Source organism: Capsicum annuum, chromosome 11, assembly GCF_002878395.1.
Source record: "Capsicum annuum cultivar UCD-10X-F1 chromosome 11, UCD10Xv1.1, whole genome shotgun sequence".
NCBI lineage: Eukaryota > Viridiplantae > Streptophyta > Magnoliopsida > Solanales > Solanaceae > Capsicum > Capsicum annuum.
In genome coordinates, this window is record NC_061121.1 from 171,775,212 (window position 1) to 171,793,823 (window position 18,612).

General features: G+C 35.7%; 1 protein-coding gene across 1 annotated transcript; it reads left to right on the forward strand.

Annotated features, from left to right (window-relative positions):
- Positions 1-14,275: 14,275 nt before the first annotated feature.
- LOC124888925 lies at positions 14,276-18,612 on the forward strand. The gene is made up of 3 exons (XM_047400209.1): positions 14,276-15,077; positions 15,409-15,580; positions 18,216-18,612. The coding sequence occupies exons 1-3, from the start codon at positions 14,276-14,278 to the stop codon at positions 18,610-18,612; spliced, it is 1,371 nt and encodes a 456-aa protein (XP_047256165.1).

Here is an 18,612-nt window from a genome sequence, read left to right on the forward strand (position 1 = left end):
TATCACAGGGCTGAGAACTTATCACAAATGTTATCAGCCACACTTTTCTTCAGATTTCTTCAACTTTCAACCTTTTTGCATCCATTATTGTTGGTTCTCTATCAAATCAGCTTAAACTACAAAATCAAACATAAAATAATCAAAAATAACTAAAGTTGCTCAGGACCTTGCAATTATTTAGAGTTAAAAGCTGTAAATATATTAGCATATGCTCACACATCAATAGAGTTGCCAATGTGGAAGTCGGAGATGATTAATATGGACTTCATTATGAGTCTACAATAGTCTCACAATTAGTATGATTCTATGTGGTTCATTATGGATAGTATGACTAAGTCAGCTCACTTTTTGCCTGTAAGGACTAATTATCCAATAGAGAATTAAGCTAAGTTGTTTATTTTGGAGATAATGAAGTTGCATATGGCACTAGCATCCATCATTTTAGACTGAGGTATGCAATTCTCTTCTAATTTCTGGAATTTTATTCAGAACAACTTGGGTACTTAGGTGAACCTTAGCACTGCTTTCCACCTTCCGATAGATGGGCAAGAGAAACAGACTATTCAAACATTAGGGGATATGTAAAGGACATGTGTGATTGATTTCAAAGGTATTTGGTCATATCGTTTGCCTTTTATTGAGTTCACATACAATAATAATTGCCATTATATCATTCAAATTGTATCTTTTGAGGCTATTTATATAAGAAGATGCAAGTCTCCTATTTGGTGGTTTGAGGTATATGAGACTAGGTTGTTTAGACCTAACTTGGTTCACCAAGATATAGAGAAGGTAAAGGTGATTAGAGAAAGACTAATGAATACTCAAAGTCACTTGAAGTCTTATAAAAATATAATGAAATTGGAATTGGAGTTTGAAGTAAGTGATTGGGTATTTTTGAAAGTGTCTCCTATGAAAGGAGTCATGAGATTTTGAAAGAATGAGAAAGTCAGTTAAAAACCTTGGATTATGGCCTTTTAAAATACCTTTAGCTTTAATCTTACTATCCTTGTTATGACTGGACCCTATGAGTTGCAAGGTGTCCTAATAAGTCATTAGGATAAGTAGTAACCAAATCAGTAAGTTTGTGGCATTAGTCTTCTCTAAGTACGAATGGCTCACTAAGAGACGTAAGGATACATTATGATTCATAAGGTGTAATCTTAAGATGTCAAGTGTAGGTCTCAATTTGGTTTATGTGTTGACTCCGACTAGACCTTGCAAGTTGTAGGATCTCATTACGGTTTGGTTGGTTGAGTTGTAAGTGTAATAGTGTATGTTTCCTTGGTGGTAATACCTTAGTTACAACTCTTGGTGATGAGTTATAAGGAGTGTCTATGATTCAAGGGTTGTCTCATAACTAAAGGCAAACTTTTACAGCTTTTATATTGGGTGCACTTTGGATATTTCCCGCTTAAAGCCTTTTTGACCCCATGTCCATAAAACATTTTAGGGCATTAATTCAACACTTAAATAGATTAAACACTCTCTTTACTCTCTCTAAATCCTCTCAAGCAAGTCAAGCTAGGGTTTCACCAATTTGGTTATCTAAGGGCTCAAAAGTCGATTTCTCTCTATGAAACCTTGTAATTCAAGCAGCTAACTCTACCCTTAAACTTTATTTCTCTATTTCATAAAAGCACGTGGTTATTTATGTGATTTACAATAGTTATTTTTCACATGGTTAAGGGTTTTAACATGAATGGTCAATTAAATATTTCCCATGGTTTTATGATACATTACTTATGTTTTAATTATGATATTCATCCATACTAGCGGTGGTGGAATCAAACAATGACAATCGATTTTGCAGCACCTGAACAGGCCTCCATGAGGATTTGTAGCACCTGGACATTCACTAGAATTACTGAAGAAGAATTTTGTAATTAATTTCCTTAATGTAAGTAAATGTCTTAGTATCAGTAACTCTAGTGTAGTGAAATAATTGTATGAGAGTTAGGAGGTCTACTCATAACTGGCAATATTTACGAACACTTTGGTATTAAATAAAACCTATTTAATTACCAAAACAAATTACAGTTTTGAACTTGTGGGTGCTTGCATATTGTGGATGAAACCAAGGAATTATGAATTTCCCAATCTTATGACTTCTGAAGTTGTTTGACCCCAACCCCTTGATGTGGAATTGGTTTTTAATTATGAGAATTATGGGAAATTATGGAATTAAACTAGCCTTGAACTTGTTGCACGATATAAAGAGGTATTTGAAATACAATGGTGTTATTTACTAATTAAAGAGAGTTGTTCTCCCAAAGTTAATAGAAATTCTTTTAGCATGTTGTTATTACCTTGCAAGTGTAGTTGGTATGACAATACCAATAATATATGTCTTAATATGAAACATGGTTTAGTGAATGGGAATGTGTTATAAATGTTTTAATTAGGCTTTTAAAGAGAGTTGTGTAGCTGAGTCATGAAAATCGAGGTCAAAGGGATCAATAATGGGAACCACGTTAGATAGTGTAGGGGTCATTATGGCTTTAGGGAACTAGTCAACCTTCTTCTATTACTATTATTATGATTGAAGGGTCGAGTCCTCCATCTCACACTTAAGATTGGGTGCTTAAGTCACCTTAGCATATGATTGGACAGTTCACATCCCACGTGCATATATATGAGATTATTCTTTGGTTTTTGGGGTAACATGTATTGGAGCCCATCAGTGAGGCAAAAATTTAGGCCGAAATAGCCCTTGGCTACTATTAATATGATGGTTGAGCTACATAATCCAGACTAATGTTTGAAAGTTCATGTTAAGCCTTATTCACTACCCCAATATATGGTATACATATATATGCGTAAATGGATTTAATAATTTGCATAGAATTTTGTATGATTTGAACTATTATCATGGCATTATGTTATCCCATATCCTTGAGTTACATGTTATAACTCCAACCACTAGCCAACAATGTAAGTTGTATCCCTACACAATGCAGGACTTTGCTATACTTCTACTTCTCCTACTTTATAATCACAAGATTGATCGAGAGTCCACTTGAAGTGGTAAGCTTCCATGCTTCAAAAGGCTCCATTTCATGATTATATTTTCTTTGAATCAAAGATTATTGGATACTATTTTTTGCTAGGGTCGGGGGCATGTCCCAAAACTTCATTGATGATCTATTTGGTTGATGATTTGTTGGAATACTGTGGACTTGGGTTAGTTTGGTTGTTGGTTGGTTATAATTTTATATATTATCTTTGATTTCTAGTTTTCTTATCTTGTTATATGTTCAAAATTTATCCGATATTGGGTAAGGTTATTTATAACTTGGGTATTGGGCTGGCCTCTGGTCCTTGTTGGATTTGATATACCTGGCACGACCAACCCTTGATTCGGGTCATATAAGATTGGTATTAGAGCCTAGATTCATTTTTAATTTGGTTTCCACATTATCGTGTTAAGTAGAGTTTTTTTTATGGATATGTAATGTGCTACACTTATATGAGAGGGGCTATGAGGCAGTTAGGAACGTTTCCTTTACTTGTTGTTCTGTTTTGAGCTATAGAATCTAAGATCTTGAATCTCTTTCATTTTCATTTATTTGACTTTGAGACCACGACTCTGAGAAGATCTAATACCTATGGGAACCTTCCTATCCCATCTAAGGACAATGAAAATTAAACTCTTTCTACTCTAGGAGTTCAGAGTCGGTCTAGGGTCGCTTCTTTTGATTTCCCTAATGGAGCTCCACCAGTTCCACTTGTCCCTCCTCATAATCCTCAGGCTGCCATGTCTAATGTTGATTTTTATCAATCGATCCATTTTCTGAATTAGTTGGTTATCTCTTAGACTTAACGTGTGGATTATATTACTTCATTATCTGAGGCCAGTTGTGTTGACCAATTTATGAGGTTGAGTCTGCTCATTTTCACTGCTACAAGGGTTTAGGAGGATCCTCAGTATTTCATATATAAAATAGAAAAGATTTTTTACATGATGCATGTTACTGAGGTGGAAGGTGTAGACATTATAGCTTATCAGTTAAAAGATGTAGCACATCAGTGGTATAAAGAGCGGGAGTAGCTTAGGGGTGTTGATGTTGAGTTCGCCTTATTAGAGGTCTTTTCTAGAGCTTTTCTTGATCACTTATATCCTTAGGAGTTAAGGAAAGTAAAGGCTAAAGATTATGTAAATCTAAGGCAAGGCAGGATGATAGTCAAGGAGTATGTCTTGATGTTTCATCAGTTGACTTAGTATTGTCCGGAGTTGGTGTCTAGCGTGAGGGATAGAATGAGAAAGTCAAAATTTGGGGAGAGACAAAATAAGATGTTTAGATTTTCTGGTTATAGAAGGGTGTCAACAATAGAGCAGTAGAGATAGTTAAAAGTGGTCTATGAAAAAGTAGGGGAGTTCTAGTTCCTACTCTACAAGTAGTGCTCCTATCTGAGTATGTTGGATAATCATCATTCTTAGCATAATAGCGATTTAAGAGCTCCAGGAGCCCAGTCTCAGTCCAGTAGGGCTCAGTCAGCTCCATCATATCATCCTTGTAGATTTTAGGGGGTAAGTACACCGTGGTTTTTGTGAAGAGGGGAAGAACAAGTATTTAAACTATGGTTAGATTGGTCATTTGCATAAAGGTTGTCCTTCTATTGTTTCTTTTGGGGAAAAGAAGATTCATGTCGCCACTTTATTAGCTCCTGTACAAAAGGGTGCTCCTTCTGCTTCTAGTATTGACACTAGCTGAAATTACTTGTATGCCCTTGCTACTCGCTAGGACTCTAAAGCATCTACCGATGTCATCACTGGTATGCTTTGATTCTTTTCTTATCATGTGTATTTCTTGATTTATCCGGGGTCTACTCTTTTTTATATGACCCTATTTATGGCAGTACATTTTGGTTTTGGTCTCGAGTGTATCCCTAATCATTTTCTTATTTCTACCTCAGTGTGTTACATTGTGGATGTTAGAAGAATATATAGGGGTTGTGTGGTATTTGTTGGTGGCAAAGACACTCTTATAGATTTCATAGAGTTAGACATGGTTAATTTAAATGTCATATTGGGAATAGATTGGTTGCACTCGTACTATGCCTTCTTAGAATATCAAATCCATGAGGTAATGTTTAATTTCCCTGTAGAGTAAGTCATTGAGTGGGAAGGAGGTTCTCTAGTGCCTAAGAAAAGTTTTTTATACCTCGAAAGTTGATTTCTAAGGGATATCTTTATCATTTGTTCTGAGTTAAAGATTCCAACTTAGAGGGTCCTTCCATATAATCTGTTCATGTGGTCAATAAGTTCGTCGAAGTTTTTCCTAATGATATTCCTAGTTTTCCACTCGATAGGGAGATTAATTTTGGGATTGACCTTGTTCTAAATACTTATCATATCTCTATCTCTCTTAACAGAATGGCTCTGTACGAATTGAAGGACCTATTGAAGAAGTTGAAAAACCTCAGTGACAAGGGTTTTATTCACCCTAATGTGTCCATGGGGGGTTTTCCTTTTTTGTTTGTGTGTAAGATGGATGGTTCCCTTCGAATAAGGTCACCATAAAGAATAAGTGTCCACTTCCTAGGATTAATGATCTCTTTGATTAGCTTTAGGGTAATAAGTTTTTTCTAAGATAGATCTTCGGTCTAGGTATCATCAGCTAAATATTAGGGAGGTGGCCATCCCTAAGACTGCCTTTCGAACTCGGTATTGTCACAATGAGTTCTTAGTCATGTCTTTTGTGTTGATTAATGCCACGACGAGATTCATGGACTTGATAAAGAGGGTCTTTCGTCAGTTTCTCGATTTATTTATCATCATGTTTATAGATGAAATTTTGGTGTATTCAAGGAGTTAAGCAAGTCATGCCGGTCTCCTCCATATTGTGTTGCAGGCCTTGAAAGATTAGCATCTGTTTTCTAAGTTTTTGAAGTGCGAGTTCTGGTTGTAAGTTGTTTCTTTTCTAGGTCATTTCATTTTTAGTGAAGGGATAATGATGGATCCATAGAAAGTTGCAGTGGTTAAGAAATTGCCTGGGCCAATGACTCCAACCGATATTCGATGCTTCATAGGTTTAGTCGGTTACTACAGGAGATTTATGGAAATTTTCTTGACTATACTTCCCCACTGACTAAGTTGACCTAGAAGAAGGTGAAGTTCTTGTGATCTGATGCGTGTGAGGGTAGTTTTGAGAAGTTGAAAGATAATTTGTCTTTAACTCCAGTTTTGACCTTGCTCGAGGGTAATGATGGATTTCTAATTTATTGTGATGGATCCTGTATGGGACTTTTTTGTGTGTTGACGTAGCATGGTAAGGTGGTGCCCTATGACTTTAGGCAGTTGAAAGTACATTCGATGAATTATCCGAGTAATGATTGAGTTATTAGCGATGGTATTTGCATTAAAGATATGTCATCATTATTTTTACAGGGTTCATATGGATATATTTTTTTATCAAAAGAGCCTGCAATATGTGTTCACCCTGAAGGAGCTAAATCTCAAGCAAATGATATGGATTGAGTTATTGAAAGACTACAACATGAGTCTCCACTACTACCCAGGTAATGCTAATGTGGGTTTTAATAATCTTGGGAGGTTGTCCATGTTTAGTTTAGTGAAGGATATTCACCATTTGGCTATTCTTGGAGTTTGTCTCTTGGACGCCTGACGTGACCCAACCCTGGGCCTTATCGTGATGGGCATCCCAGGTCCAACCAAGACCAGGGACCACACCCTATTTCCCAACCCAACAACCTAAATCCAACCTTAGATGAGCTGAATTTTGAACATATAACAAGATAGAGTTATTGTTCTCATTAATAATATAGGATAGGGCCACAACCATGACCGATCCAAACGAGTCCTAGAGTACCGCACTAACCTCCCGACCATACCGACCAAACCATAGACCATAAACCAAAGGGAATATCAAATCATGGTATGAAAATCATGGTATGAAAATCAATCTCAAAATGTAATAGGATGGAACAACTAACAATATCATCAAATGATGTCAGCCCACCGACTTATTCCAATGCCAAGGCTGACACCAACAACAATCCCACACATACCAACCACCAGAGGTACCACAAAGCCTCTATCCAAAAGAATAAATAAATCCAGTCGGGAGATCCCACCAACCATGGCCAAAACCAATATCCAAAATAAAGAAAAATGTCTAAAGAAATCCATGATGTGAAATGATGCCTTTCGAAATGATGAAAGATCCCCACTTCAGTCCGAATACTGATATTGAATTTGTGTGCTAAATAGGAGTACATGGTCTGTTTTGTTCATAGTATGGCTATACAGCCACCACTAGATGGGGTTAGATAATGACCACTAGAATGAATCTCAAGGTAAGGACAAAATAATGCCAGTTATAAAACCAAGTAAAACCATCCATAATGCATACCACCATACAAATATAAATGCCGAGAAAAGGGACCAGGTTTAGCATGAACTTGAAACCTTTACTTGCGCTGTGTAGCTTTCCCATCCTTGCCACCCATGGGAAATATGCATATAGCTCCCCTGCTGAAAAGGTCCCAATCCGTGTAACTACATGATCGGGCAATATCCCATGGGATTACCAGTACATCCCTCCAATATAAAATGTAACACTCGTCCGTGGTCATTAAGGACCCCTCATATCGACAAATATGAGTTTTCAGTTTTGGTCACCCAGAGACCGCCACCTAACAGGGCTTAGCTACACACCCCGCCATTAATGCTCAATTAAAACCATGTCCAAACAATCCATTTACCATTTATTAACGAAGGAAAATATTGGAGGTATCGACATACCATCTCATTACTTGCAAGTAATATCCATAGCCAAACTATTTAGGTTGAGTGGACATTAGGTGCTCTTTCCATACACCATATTAAATCCACTTGGGAGAGTTCCATGTTCTCCATAAGCATAACCATTTAGCCTTTTGCCTTTTCAAACCATTTAAACCATGCATAAATCTTTTACAAAGTTTAAAACATGCAAGAGTTCCATCAAAACAAGTCAATGCAATGAACATATCTTTATAAGCATTCCATCGAACACCTTAGGGGCCTAATATAAACAAAACCAATTCCAAAGACCATTAAACCATTACCATGCAATCCAATTATCTAAAACCATCATTAATGCATATAAAAGCATAATTAAAACCATAGAAAACCATAACCAAGCATTCAATATCAAAACCCCCAATAATAGTTGAAAAAACATAATCATGAAATAGTAAAAACCATGAAATCAATCATACAAACAATACCTTTTGTTAAAAAAATATTTCCATTATGGAAAATTAATTTCTTGATACAACCCTCCAAGCCTTATTTGCTCAACCCTAACATATTGACACACAAAGCACTTGGCCACCAAATCAACCACATCCCTCTTCATCCATACCACCAATAGATCTCCTTGAGTTAATGATACATATTAGTCAAGCCAGGATGAATAACATAGCGCGACTCATGCAGCTCAACCAAAACCCTTTTCCACAATCTGTCGATATCAGGAACACACAATCTCCATTGGTTCCATAAATTTCTATCACCACTACCTCAAACACCACTCCTTTTTGCTAGGAGAAATCACACTTGATCTTTATCAAGACAGCATCTACACTCCCCTTAGGATAAACTCCCCATGGATAACCTGCCAAGAGCATCAATAACCATATTAGCCTAACCTGGGCAGTAGTGAAGACTTATATCCTAATCTTTGAGAAGCTCAAGCCACCTTCTCTGTATGAGATTAAGATATTTCTGAGTGAACACCTACTAAAAATTCTTGTGATTTGAAAAGATATCCACCTGAACACCATAAAAATAATGTCGTAGTATTTTTAAGGCAAACACAACCCCCAACAACTCCAAATTATAAGTAGGATAATTCCACTCATGCACCTTCAACTACCTTGAAGCATAGGTGATCACCTTCCCATGCTACATCAAAACACACTCAAGCCCTACCCGAGATGCATCGCAATAAACCATAAACCCATTATTTCCCTATGGCAAATTTAGGATTGGAGCTGAAGTAAACTTAACCATAATCTTCTTAAAACTCCATTCACAAGCATCCAACCAATAAAACCTAACCTTCTTCTAAAGGAGGAGCTATTGAAGAAAAGTTTTCCAAAAACATCCTATAATACCCACCCAAACCCAAAAAGCTGAAGATATCATATGGAGTCGTGGGCCTAGCCACCTTTTCAGCACTGCAACCTTTGGTGAATCCATCATGATCCCTTTAATGGAAATAACATAAACCAAGAAAGTCACAATGTTCAACCAGAACTCATACTTAGAGAACTTGGCATACAACTATTATTCCTTTCAGCTCTGCAACACCACACGGAGGTGATTAGCATAATACACCTCACTCTTTGAATAAACTAGAATGTCATCAATAAACATAATGACTAATAAATCTAAATACCACCTGAACACTCTATTCATTAAGTCCATAAATACTACTGAAGCATTAGTCAGCCCAAACGACATCCCTAAGAACTCAAATTGCCTATACTGAGAATGAAAAGCCATCTTAGGGATATCTACCTCTCCAATCTTAAGCTGACGGTACCTATACTTAAGATCTTTCTTAGAGAAGAAGTTGTCAACTTGTAAGTGATTAAACAGATCATCTATTCGAGGAAGTGGATACTTGTTCTTGACAATTACCTTGTTCAACTTCCTGTAGTCAATGCACATTTGAAGGGAACCATCCTTCTAGTGCACAAACAACAATGGTGCAACCCACGGAGAAACACTAGGATGAATAAACCCCTTATCCAAAAGATCCTTAAGTTTATCCTAGAGTTCCCTCAACTCAGCCAGAACTATTCTATACATAGGAATAGAAATTGGATGGGTGTACTGAAGCAAATCAATACCAAACTTTATTTACCTATCTAGAGGAAAACCAGGAAGATCATCCAGAAAGACCTGTATCATCTATCAGTTTGCATCTTGGGTTCAGAGTAGACAATAATTTGTAATAAATTCTATAAGAAAGACAAATTAACTCAGAACCAGGGGCATAATTATAACCATAAGTTTTTATATTTAAAGTCAAAGATAATTGCAAATTTGGTTGTGTGTTAAAATATATTGGACCATAGGCTACAGTGGATTCAATTGAACCCATAAGAGACTGTCTGAAATTTAAATTTCTAGTATCCCAAAGTCCAACTAGAAATGTCTCTGGTAACCCTTTAAGAGTTAAAAGTTTAAATGCAATTTGCACCATTCCTATATGCATAAAATTATAATGACGTTTATACATCTCAATATCACATTTATTTAACAGTCTAATAGTCTGCTCATCTGTATTTAATGCTAAAGACTGTTCAGAAATTTTTATAATTTGCTTATAAAGCACCTTATCAAAGAAACCATATGCATAAATGGTTTTATATCTACCTTGAAGATAGTCCATTTATTTAATAAATCAAGATTTAGAGGTATATCTACCTCTTCAAGTTTAGTACTTTTCATACTAACTTCACTTATATCCATCGTATTTAAAAACTTCATATCTATGCGAAAGACTGAAGTCTTTAATAGTTAAATGGTATCAGAGCCTAGGAACTTTCATAGTAATTATGTAATAGATCAGAAGTATTTGGCATAAATATGAAGTTTTTAAAATACGATGGATATGGGTGAAGTTAGTACGAAAAGTACTAAACTTGAAGAGGTAGATATACCTCTAAATCTTGATTTATTAAATAAATAGATTATCCCCAAGGTAGATATAAAAACCATTTATGAATATGGTTTCTTTGATAAGGTGCTTTATAAGAAAATTATAAAAACTATTGAATAGTATTTAGCATTAAATGGGGATGAGCAGACTATTAGACTGTTAAATAAACGTGATATTGAGATGTATAAATGTCATTATAATTTTATGCATATAGAAATGGTGCAAATTGCATTTAAACCTTTAACTCTTAAAGGGTTACCAGAGATATTTCTAGCTGCACGTCGGGATGCTAGAAATTTAAATTTCAGATAGTCTCTTATGGGTTCAATTGAATCCACTATAGCCTATGGTCCAGTATATTTTAACACACAACCAAATTTGCATTTATCTTTGACTGATGTGAATATCCTTGATGCTTTGACTTTAAATATAAAAACTCATGGTTATAATTATGCCCCTGGTTCTGAGTTAATTTGTCTTTCCTATAGAATTTATTACAAATTATTTTCTACTACTATAGAATTTATTACAAATTATTTTCTACTCTAAACCCAAGATGCAAACTGATAAATGATGTATCAAATCAGACCTTATTGGTCGAAACAAACTTTGTAAGATCCAAGGTCACCACAAGGAGACGTATAAGATGGGATGAAATTGAATTTCCCAAAATATAGATCTTAAATTCGGTTATTTCTCTGAATCAATTCATGGATGATGTGACAAACTCTGAGTTATCCCATGTAACTCAGAATCCAGATCGAAAGATTTGTCTTCAATTTGACAATAAATCCACGATTTATAACCGACATTCCTTTTCTATGCCAAAATTATTATCGATTATGCATCATATATCTCCTATTGAACCAGTTTATGGTCCAGCTAGGAATCGTGCAGCATCTTTGCATACTATTAATTTTGCATCTATACCTGTATTTACACAACAACAACAACAACAACAAACCCAGTGTATTCCCACCTAGTGAGGTCTGGGGGGGTAAGATGTACGCAGTCCATACCTCTACCTCTAAAGAAGTAGAAAGGTTATTTCCGATAGACCCCCGGCTCAAGTCACGAGATACCACACAAACTCATAGCAAAGCACAGAACTAGATTACATAACATAAATACGGCACCCATAAGTATTAGAAAACAGAGGAAAGCACACAGATTCGTAATAAAACATGGAACACGGAATCATAACAAGAATAAAACCCCCACCAAGTAATTCCCTACACTAGCGACCCAAACCGGCCCTGGTCTTCTGCCCTAATTCGCGTCCTCCAGGCCTTCCTATCTAGGGTCATGTCCTCGGTGAGCTGTAACTGCTCCATGTCCCGCCTAATTACCTCACCCCAGTACTTCTTCGGCCTACCCCTACCTCGCCTAAAACCATCCAACGCTAGCCTCTCACACCTACGAACCGGGGCATCCATGCCCCTCCTCTTCACGTGTCCGAACCATCTCAATCGGGCTTCCCACATCTTGCACTCCACTGGAGTCACACCAACCTTCTCCCGGATAGTCTCATTCCGCACTCTATCCCCTCTAGTCAGCCCACACATCCAGCGCAACATTCGCATTTCTGCCACCTTCATTTTTTGGATGTGGGAGTTCTTAACTGGCCAACACTCCACTCCATACAACATGGCCGGACGGACTACCACCCTATAGAATTTGCCTTTCAGCTTGGGCGGCACCTTCTTATCACACAACACCCCCGACGCGAGCTTTCACTTCATCCATCCCGCCCCAATACGGTGCGAGACATCCTCGTCAATCTCACCGTTACTCTGGATCACGGACCCGAGATACTTGAAACTATCCCTCTTACATACCTCCTGTGATTCCAGCTTCACTACTACCTCATTTTCCCGCCTCATGTCATTAAACTTGCATTCCACATACTCTGTCTTGCTTCTGCTCACCCTGAACCCTTTAGACTCAAGAGTTTGCCTCCACACCTCTAATTTGTCATTCACACCCCCTCGAGTCTCATCTATCAGAACTACATCATCTGCAAAAAGCATACACCAAGGCACCTCCCATTGAATACACCGCGTCAACACATCCATTACTAACACAAACAAAAAGGGACTAAGAGTAGATCCCTGATGCAATTCTGTCAAGACAGTGAAATGCTCTGAGTCTCCTCCTGCCGTCCTCACCTGGGTTTTCGCTCCATCATATATATCCTTAATTGCTCTGATATATGCCAGCGATACTCCACTCACCTCCAAGCATCTCCAAAGCACCTCCCTGGGGACTTTGTCGTAAGCCTTCTCCAGATCGATAAACACCATGTGCAGGTCCTTCTTCCTTTCCCTATACTGTTCCACCAACCTCCGCACTAGGTGAATTACCTCCGTCGTCGAGCAGTCAGGCATAAATCCAAACTGATTTTCCAAAATAGACACTATCCGTCTCAGCCTCACCTCGACCACTCTCTCCCAAATCTTCATAGAGTAACTCAATAACTTAATCCCCCTATAGTTATTGCAACTCTGGATGTCACCCTTATTCTTATAGAGAGGGATCATGGTACTCCACCTCCAAGCCTCGGGCATCTTTGCCGTCTTGAAGATTTCATTAAACAATCCAGTCAACCACCTTACACCAGCCTCTCCAACGAACTTCCAAAACTCCACCGGTATCTCGTCCGGCCCCGTCATATTAAAATCAATCCTAAAACAAATATTATTCAAGATAGTGATAATATCTTTGATAGGGATAACCCTACTTCTTGTAAAATAGAGTTTGATGTTAATAGTGTTTAATATGATTCCACGCCAAATTGATTTTAGTCCTGGTTTCCAGGCAAGGAATTATATTAAAAAAGAATTTTTTAATAAAAAATGGAATCGATTTAGAATTTGGTTCTTTGAGACTTATAGTTCAGACGAACTAAATAATATTTCTCAAGAATTTTATGAGATGTGTGCATTGCATAATCAGATTGTGTGCTTTGTACCGTGGTTTATAACCACATATTTGCTATTATATGTTAAGGTGTTGGAAAATCTTATCAAGATGCGAGTGGTAATATTCTTTGAACTATTTACCCTACCCAATCACCTTTTGTATTGCCTAATAACACTAGTATTACTTTTTCTGCATTCCAAAAATTCATTCATAATAAAATTGGTAAAGTAACTATTGTAGAAATAAATAATCTGATTTCTCAAAACAATTATTTGAGTCTTTATGTGAAAGTTTTGGGAGAACATATTTCTTCTCTTAATGAAAAATTTGATGAATTAATTGAGATGTTAAAAAAGATTAGTGTTAGTCCAAAGTCATCTGATATTGCTTCCATTTCAGAAAGTAAGAAGGAAGACTTGACAACTAGTTCTTGTATTCAGAGACCTCTAGATATTGAGGGATTTGAAAAATTGTCTCCCATAGAAGAATTGGAAAAATTACTTGATAAAAAGTTTTTCGGTTTAAATATCAAACCCATTGATTTGTAGAATGCCTTTGCTGATAGCATAGAATCTACTTCAAATACGGGAAATGAAGTCTACTCTGAACTTAATAAGTTCAGAGGTATGGTTAGGAAGTAACCAGAAAAAAAATATGCGGATATACCCCGCATGACTTCTAACTATTATCTGTGTCTAACTCCTCAAGATATTCTGATAGAGGGAAGAGATTGGAATCAAACTAATACGTCATATAGCGGAGATGCAATTTATGAATGGAACTTGGATGGCTTATCTGAAAGACAATTATTTATCCTTGTTCATCAAATGTTAATGTATTCTACTATAGCAAAAGTTACTGCATCTGTCGAGAATCGTCAAAGACATACAGATGCAACTATTTATAAAATAATTGTTACTGGTTTGACTAGCCAACTTCATGGCTGGTGGGATAATTTCTTAGATAATGGTAGAAGAAATGCTATATTCAAAGCTAGGAATTCCACCGAAGGTGTTGATAACCTCGGAAGAGCATTACCTACGAATACAGAAGATGTTGTTTGTACTCTTATGCTCACTATTATTGAGCATTTTGGTGGTAGATTTACCAATCAATATGAGAATACTAGAACACTCTTAAATGGTCTTAGATGTAGGACCTTAGGAGAATTTAGATGGTATAAAGATACCTTTCTAAGAAGGGTCATGGATTTAATTGAAAGTAAGTATACACATTGGAAGGCGAAATTCATAGATGGTCTTCCTCCTCTATTTACTGAAAGGGTTAAAAAGGAGCTTAGGGGCTCGGGTTCCTATGGTGAAATATCCTATGAAAATCTTACCTATGGTCAGCTGATAGCAGCCTGTACTCGGAAAGGTTTAGCCTTGTACAATGAGTTAAAATTGGCTACGAAAATTAAGCTTGATAAGCTTAAAGAAAGATTCCAATTAGGAGATTTTTATGAGCAATTTGGTATGGATAAACCGGCTTCTACTTCTTAGGAAAAGGGTCAAAGATATTCTAAGTCTGATAAAACCCTATAAGAAGAGGATATCTAGGCATAGATCCAAAGAAGATCATGAGATTCGTAAAGCCCAGCGTAAAACCACCAGATTTACAAAAAATAGATCTAAGCACAATCTCGCCAAAATTAAGTGTTACAGATGTTGTAACTTTGGGCATATTGATCCTAAATGCAAGCTCCAAAAGCTTAAGTCTTTAGGTATTGTTGATGATATTTATGATCAAGTTTATGATTTGTTATATACTTCTGGTTCTGGGTTCGATTATAATTGTGATTCAGAATCTGAAAATAATGTTAAATTACCTAATTCATCTGATAGTGATCATGCTAATATTTGTGATGACTGCAATGGTAATAATTCTATTTGTGATGAAACTTTTTATAAATTGCAATCACAGTTTGAAGATTTAGATTTGAATGTTCAAACCCTTACTGCTGATAGCGTTCTTGAGTTATTAAAAGAAGTTTCCGATGAAAAACTTCATGAAAAATTATTACTCTTGCTATTAAAAAATCTGCTGATAGCACCCCTAGTACTTCTAAAATTGCTGATAGCACTCACACTTCTCAGAATACTGATAATGATTATTACATGCCTTATTCTTTAGCTGAGGTTAATAGATGTCTTGCTATAAGTCAATTACCCGAAAAAGATACATCTTTCAATGATTTAAAAATTGAGGTTGAAAACCTAAAAAAAAAAAATTATATCTCTGAAGCAAAACTAGATGATTTGTGATCACAGGATTACAAAAATTGAGAAAGATATTTCTCATAATGATGTTTCTTCCAGTTCTAAAAGGAAGGGGAAAATGTCCAATATAGAAAAAGACGATGATATTGTCAAAAATTTCGATGTAAAAAACGAATATTTTTTTGGTTATGATGCAAATTATTACAGCTCATAAGTGGTATATAAATTGCACTATATAAATTCATAATGATTTCTCTGCGACTAATGTTGCCATGATTGATAGTGGTGCTGATGATAGTTGCATTCACGAAGGTTTGATTCCAACCAGATATTTTCATAAGACTACACATTGTTAAGTCTGCATCTGGTCATTCTCTTGATATCAATTATAAACTTCCTAATGCATATATTTGCCGAAATAAGGTTTGCATTCCACATTTCTTCTTTCTGGTAAAAAATCAATTATATCCCCAATTATACTTGGCACCCCTTTTATAAATACAATTTATCCCTATACTCATACTGATGCTAAAGGATTTACTGTTACTTATAAAAATAAGAAAATATCTTACCCTTTTATTACAGATCCAGTAACTAGGGATATACCCCCAGACCCCACTAGGTGGGAATACACTGGGTTTGTTGTTGTTGTAACTAGGGATATAAATGCTTTAATTGATATAAAGCAAAAACATGTGAACTTTTTATAGCTTGAAATGTTTAGCATGAATATTAGTGATACCATGAAATCTATTAAGCTACGGGAGAAAATAAAAATGATCTTCGAACAAATGATTATTGATATATATGCTAATCACCCCAATGCTTTTTGGAATCGTAAACAGCATATTGTAACTCTTCCATATGAAGACGATTTTGTGAGGACAAGATCCCAACGAAATAAAGACCCTGCCAAATGAATATAGATTTAGTTGAATTCTGTAAAAAAGAGATTGATAATCTCTTACAAAAGGGTCTAATAAAATATTCTAAATCACCATGGTCTTGTACTGCATTTTACGTGAATAATGCGGCTGAAAAAGAATGTGGTATACCAAGGTTCGTAATTAATTATAAACCTCTTAATAAATGTTTGAAATAGATTAGATACCATATTCCAAATAAAAAAGATTTATTGTCTAGATTATTTGATGCCAATATATTTTTTAAATTTGATTTAAAATCTGGTTATTGGCAAATTCAGCTATTTAGAGAGCACACTTATAGAACTGCTTTCAATGTCCCATTCGGTCAATTTGAATGGAATGTGATGCCTTTTGGATTGAAAAATGATCCTTCTGAATTCCAGAAAATAATGAATGACATTTTCAATCCACATATGGATTTCATTATTGTTTATATTGATGATATTTTGGTGTTTTCAAAAATATTAGAATTACACTTTAAACATCTTGATATGTTTAAAAAGATTGTGATACAAAATGATTTGGTAATATCTAAACCAAAAATGAGTTTGTTCCAGACAAGTATTCGATTTTTAGGTCACAATATTTGTCGAGGGAAGATAGTCCCTATTCAGCGTTCTATTAATTTTGCTGATAAATTTCCTGATGCTATCACTGATAAAACTCAATTGCAAAGATTCTTAGGGAGTTTGAATTATATATCCCCATTTTATAAGAATTTGTCAACAAATTTAGCTTGTTTATATGATAGATTAAAAAGGGGTTTCAAGGTCCCTGGACTGATAGTCATACAAACCTTGTAAAACGTATTAAGCGACGTGTAAAATCTTTGCCTTGCTTAACTTTAGCTAACCCTGCTTGGCTAAAAATTATTGAAACTGATGTCCCTAATGTTGGTTATAGAGGAATACTTAAACAAGTGAATCCCCATAATAAAATTGAAGAATTGATACGATTTCATTCCGAGAAATAGACTGATAGTCAAAAGAAGCATGCAACGGTTGCACATAAAATGTTAACCATTGTTAAATGCATTCTTAAGTTTCAGGACAATTTATATAATAAAAATTTTTTGATCAAAAATGATGCTCAATCGGTGAAGTATATGTTTGATAAAGATTTTAAACATGATGCTTCAAAATTAATATTTGCAAGGTGGCAAGCTCAATTATCCCCTTTTGATTTTGAAATTCAGTATAAAAAGGGAATTGATAATTCTCTACCTGGTTTCTTATCCAGGGAATACTTAAGTGAAAAATAAATTTTTACACTCATTTCCTCTCTAAAAAAATGATAATCACTATTATAAAGGCAATCCCTTTGAACGCAGATATACATATGCTTATTCTTGAAAAAATCATGCATTCAATAATTGAAGATGAATTCTATGTCTTTAATTATGAAGAAGTTAGAGACAAAATTGATTGGATTGATATTGATTTATCTGACTAATCTATTATGTGCAGCATGGCTACAGATCCACCCTGGCAAATGGACAGAGGAAAAGGTATAGGCAGAGGAAGATACTCCTCTTTTGGGAGAAGATCCGCCCCCTCATCATCACAGCCTCAGGCATCATATGCTTCATCATCAAATTCCTCGATGATACAAAGGGAAAATATGAGTTTGTTAAATTCTAAGATTCCGCAGATAGGTGAATCTTCTTCACAATCGATCCATCTAAAAGATATTCCGGAGGATCATCCATTATATGGACAATTGCAGTCATATTTAATTGCAAAGCAAGAAAATACGTTTGTTAACATTGCAAAAGAAAATGTTGATAGCAAACCATATGAACAACTTGATAATAGAGAGCTGATAGTTCTTGTTAAAAAACTCCGAAATTCAAAGACAAAATGA

Excerpts from the sequence above, each read along its gene's own strand:
- LOC124888925 (XM_047400209.1), top strand. The coding sequence starts at position 14,276 with ATGACTTCTAACTATTATCTGTGTCTAACTCCTCAAGATATTCTGATA. Across the intron at positions 15,078-15,408 it reads AGATTTTTATGAGCAATTTG|AATCTGAAAATAATGTTAAA; the intron begins GTATGGATAAAC and ends ATTGTGATTCAG. Across the intron at positions 15,581-18,215 it reads ACTGCTGATAGCGTTCTTGA|CATGGCTACAGATCCACCCT; the intron begins GTTATTAAAAGA and ends TATTATGTGCAG.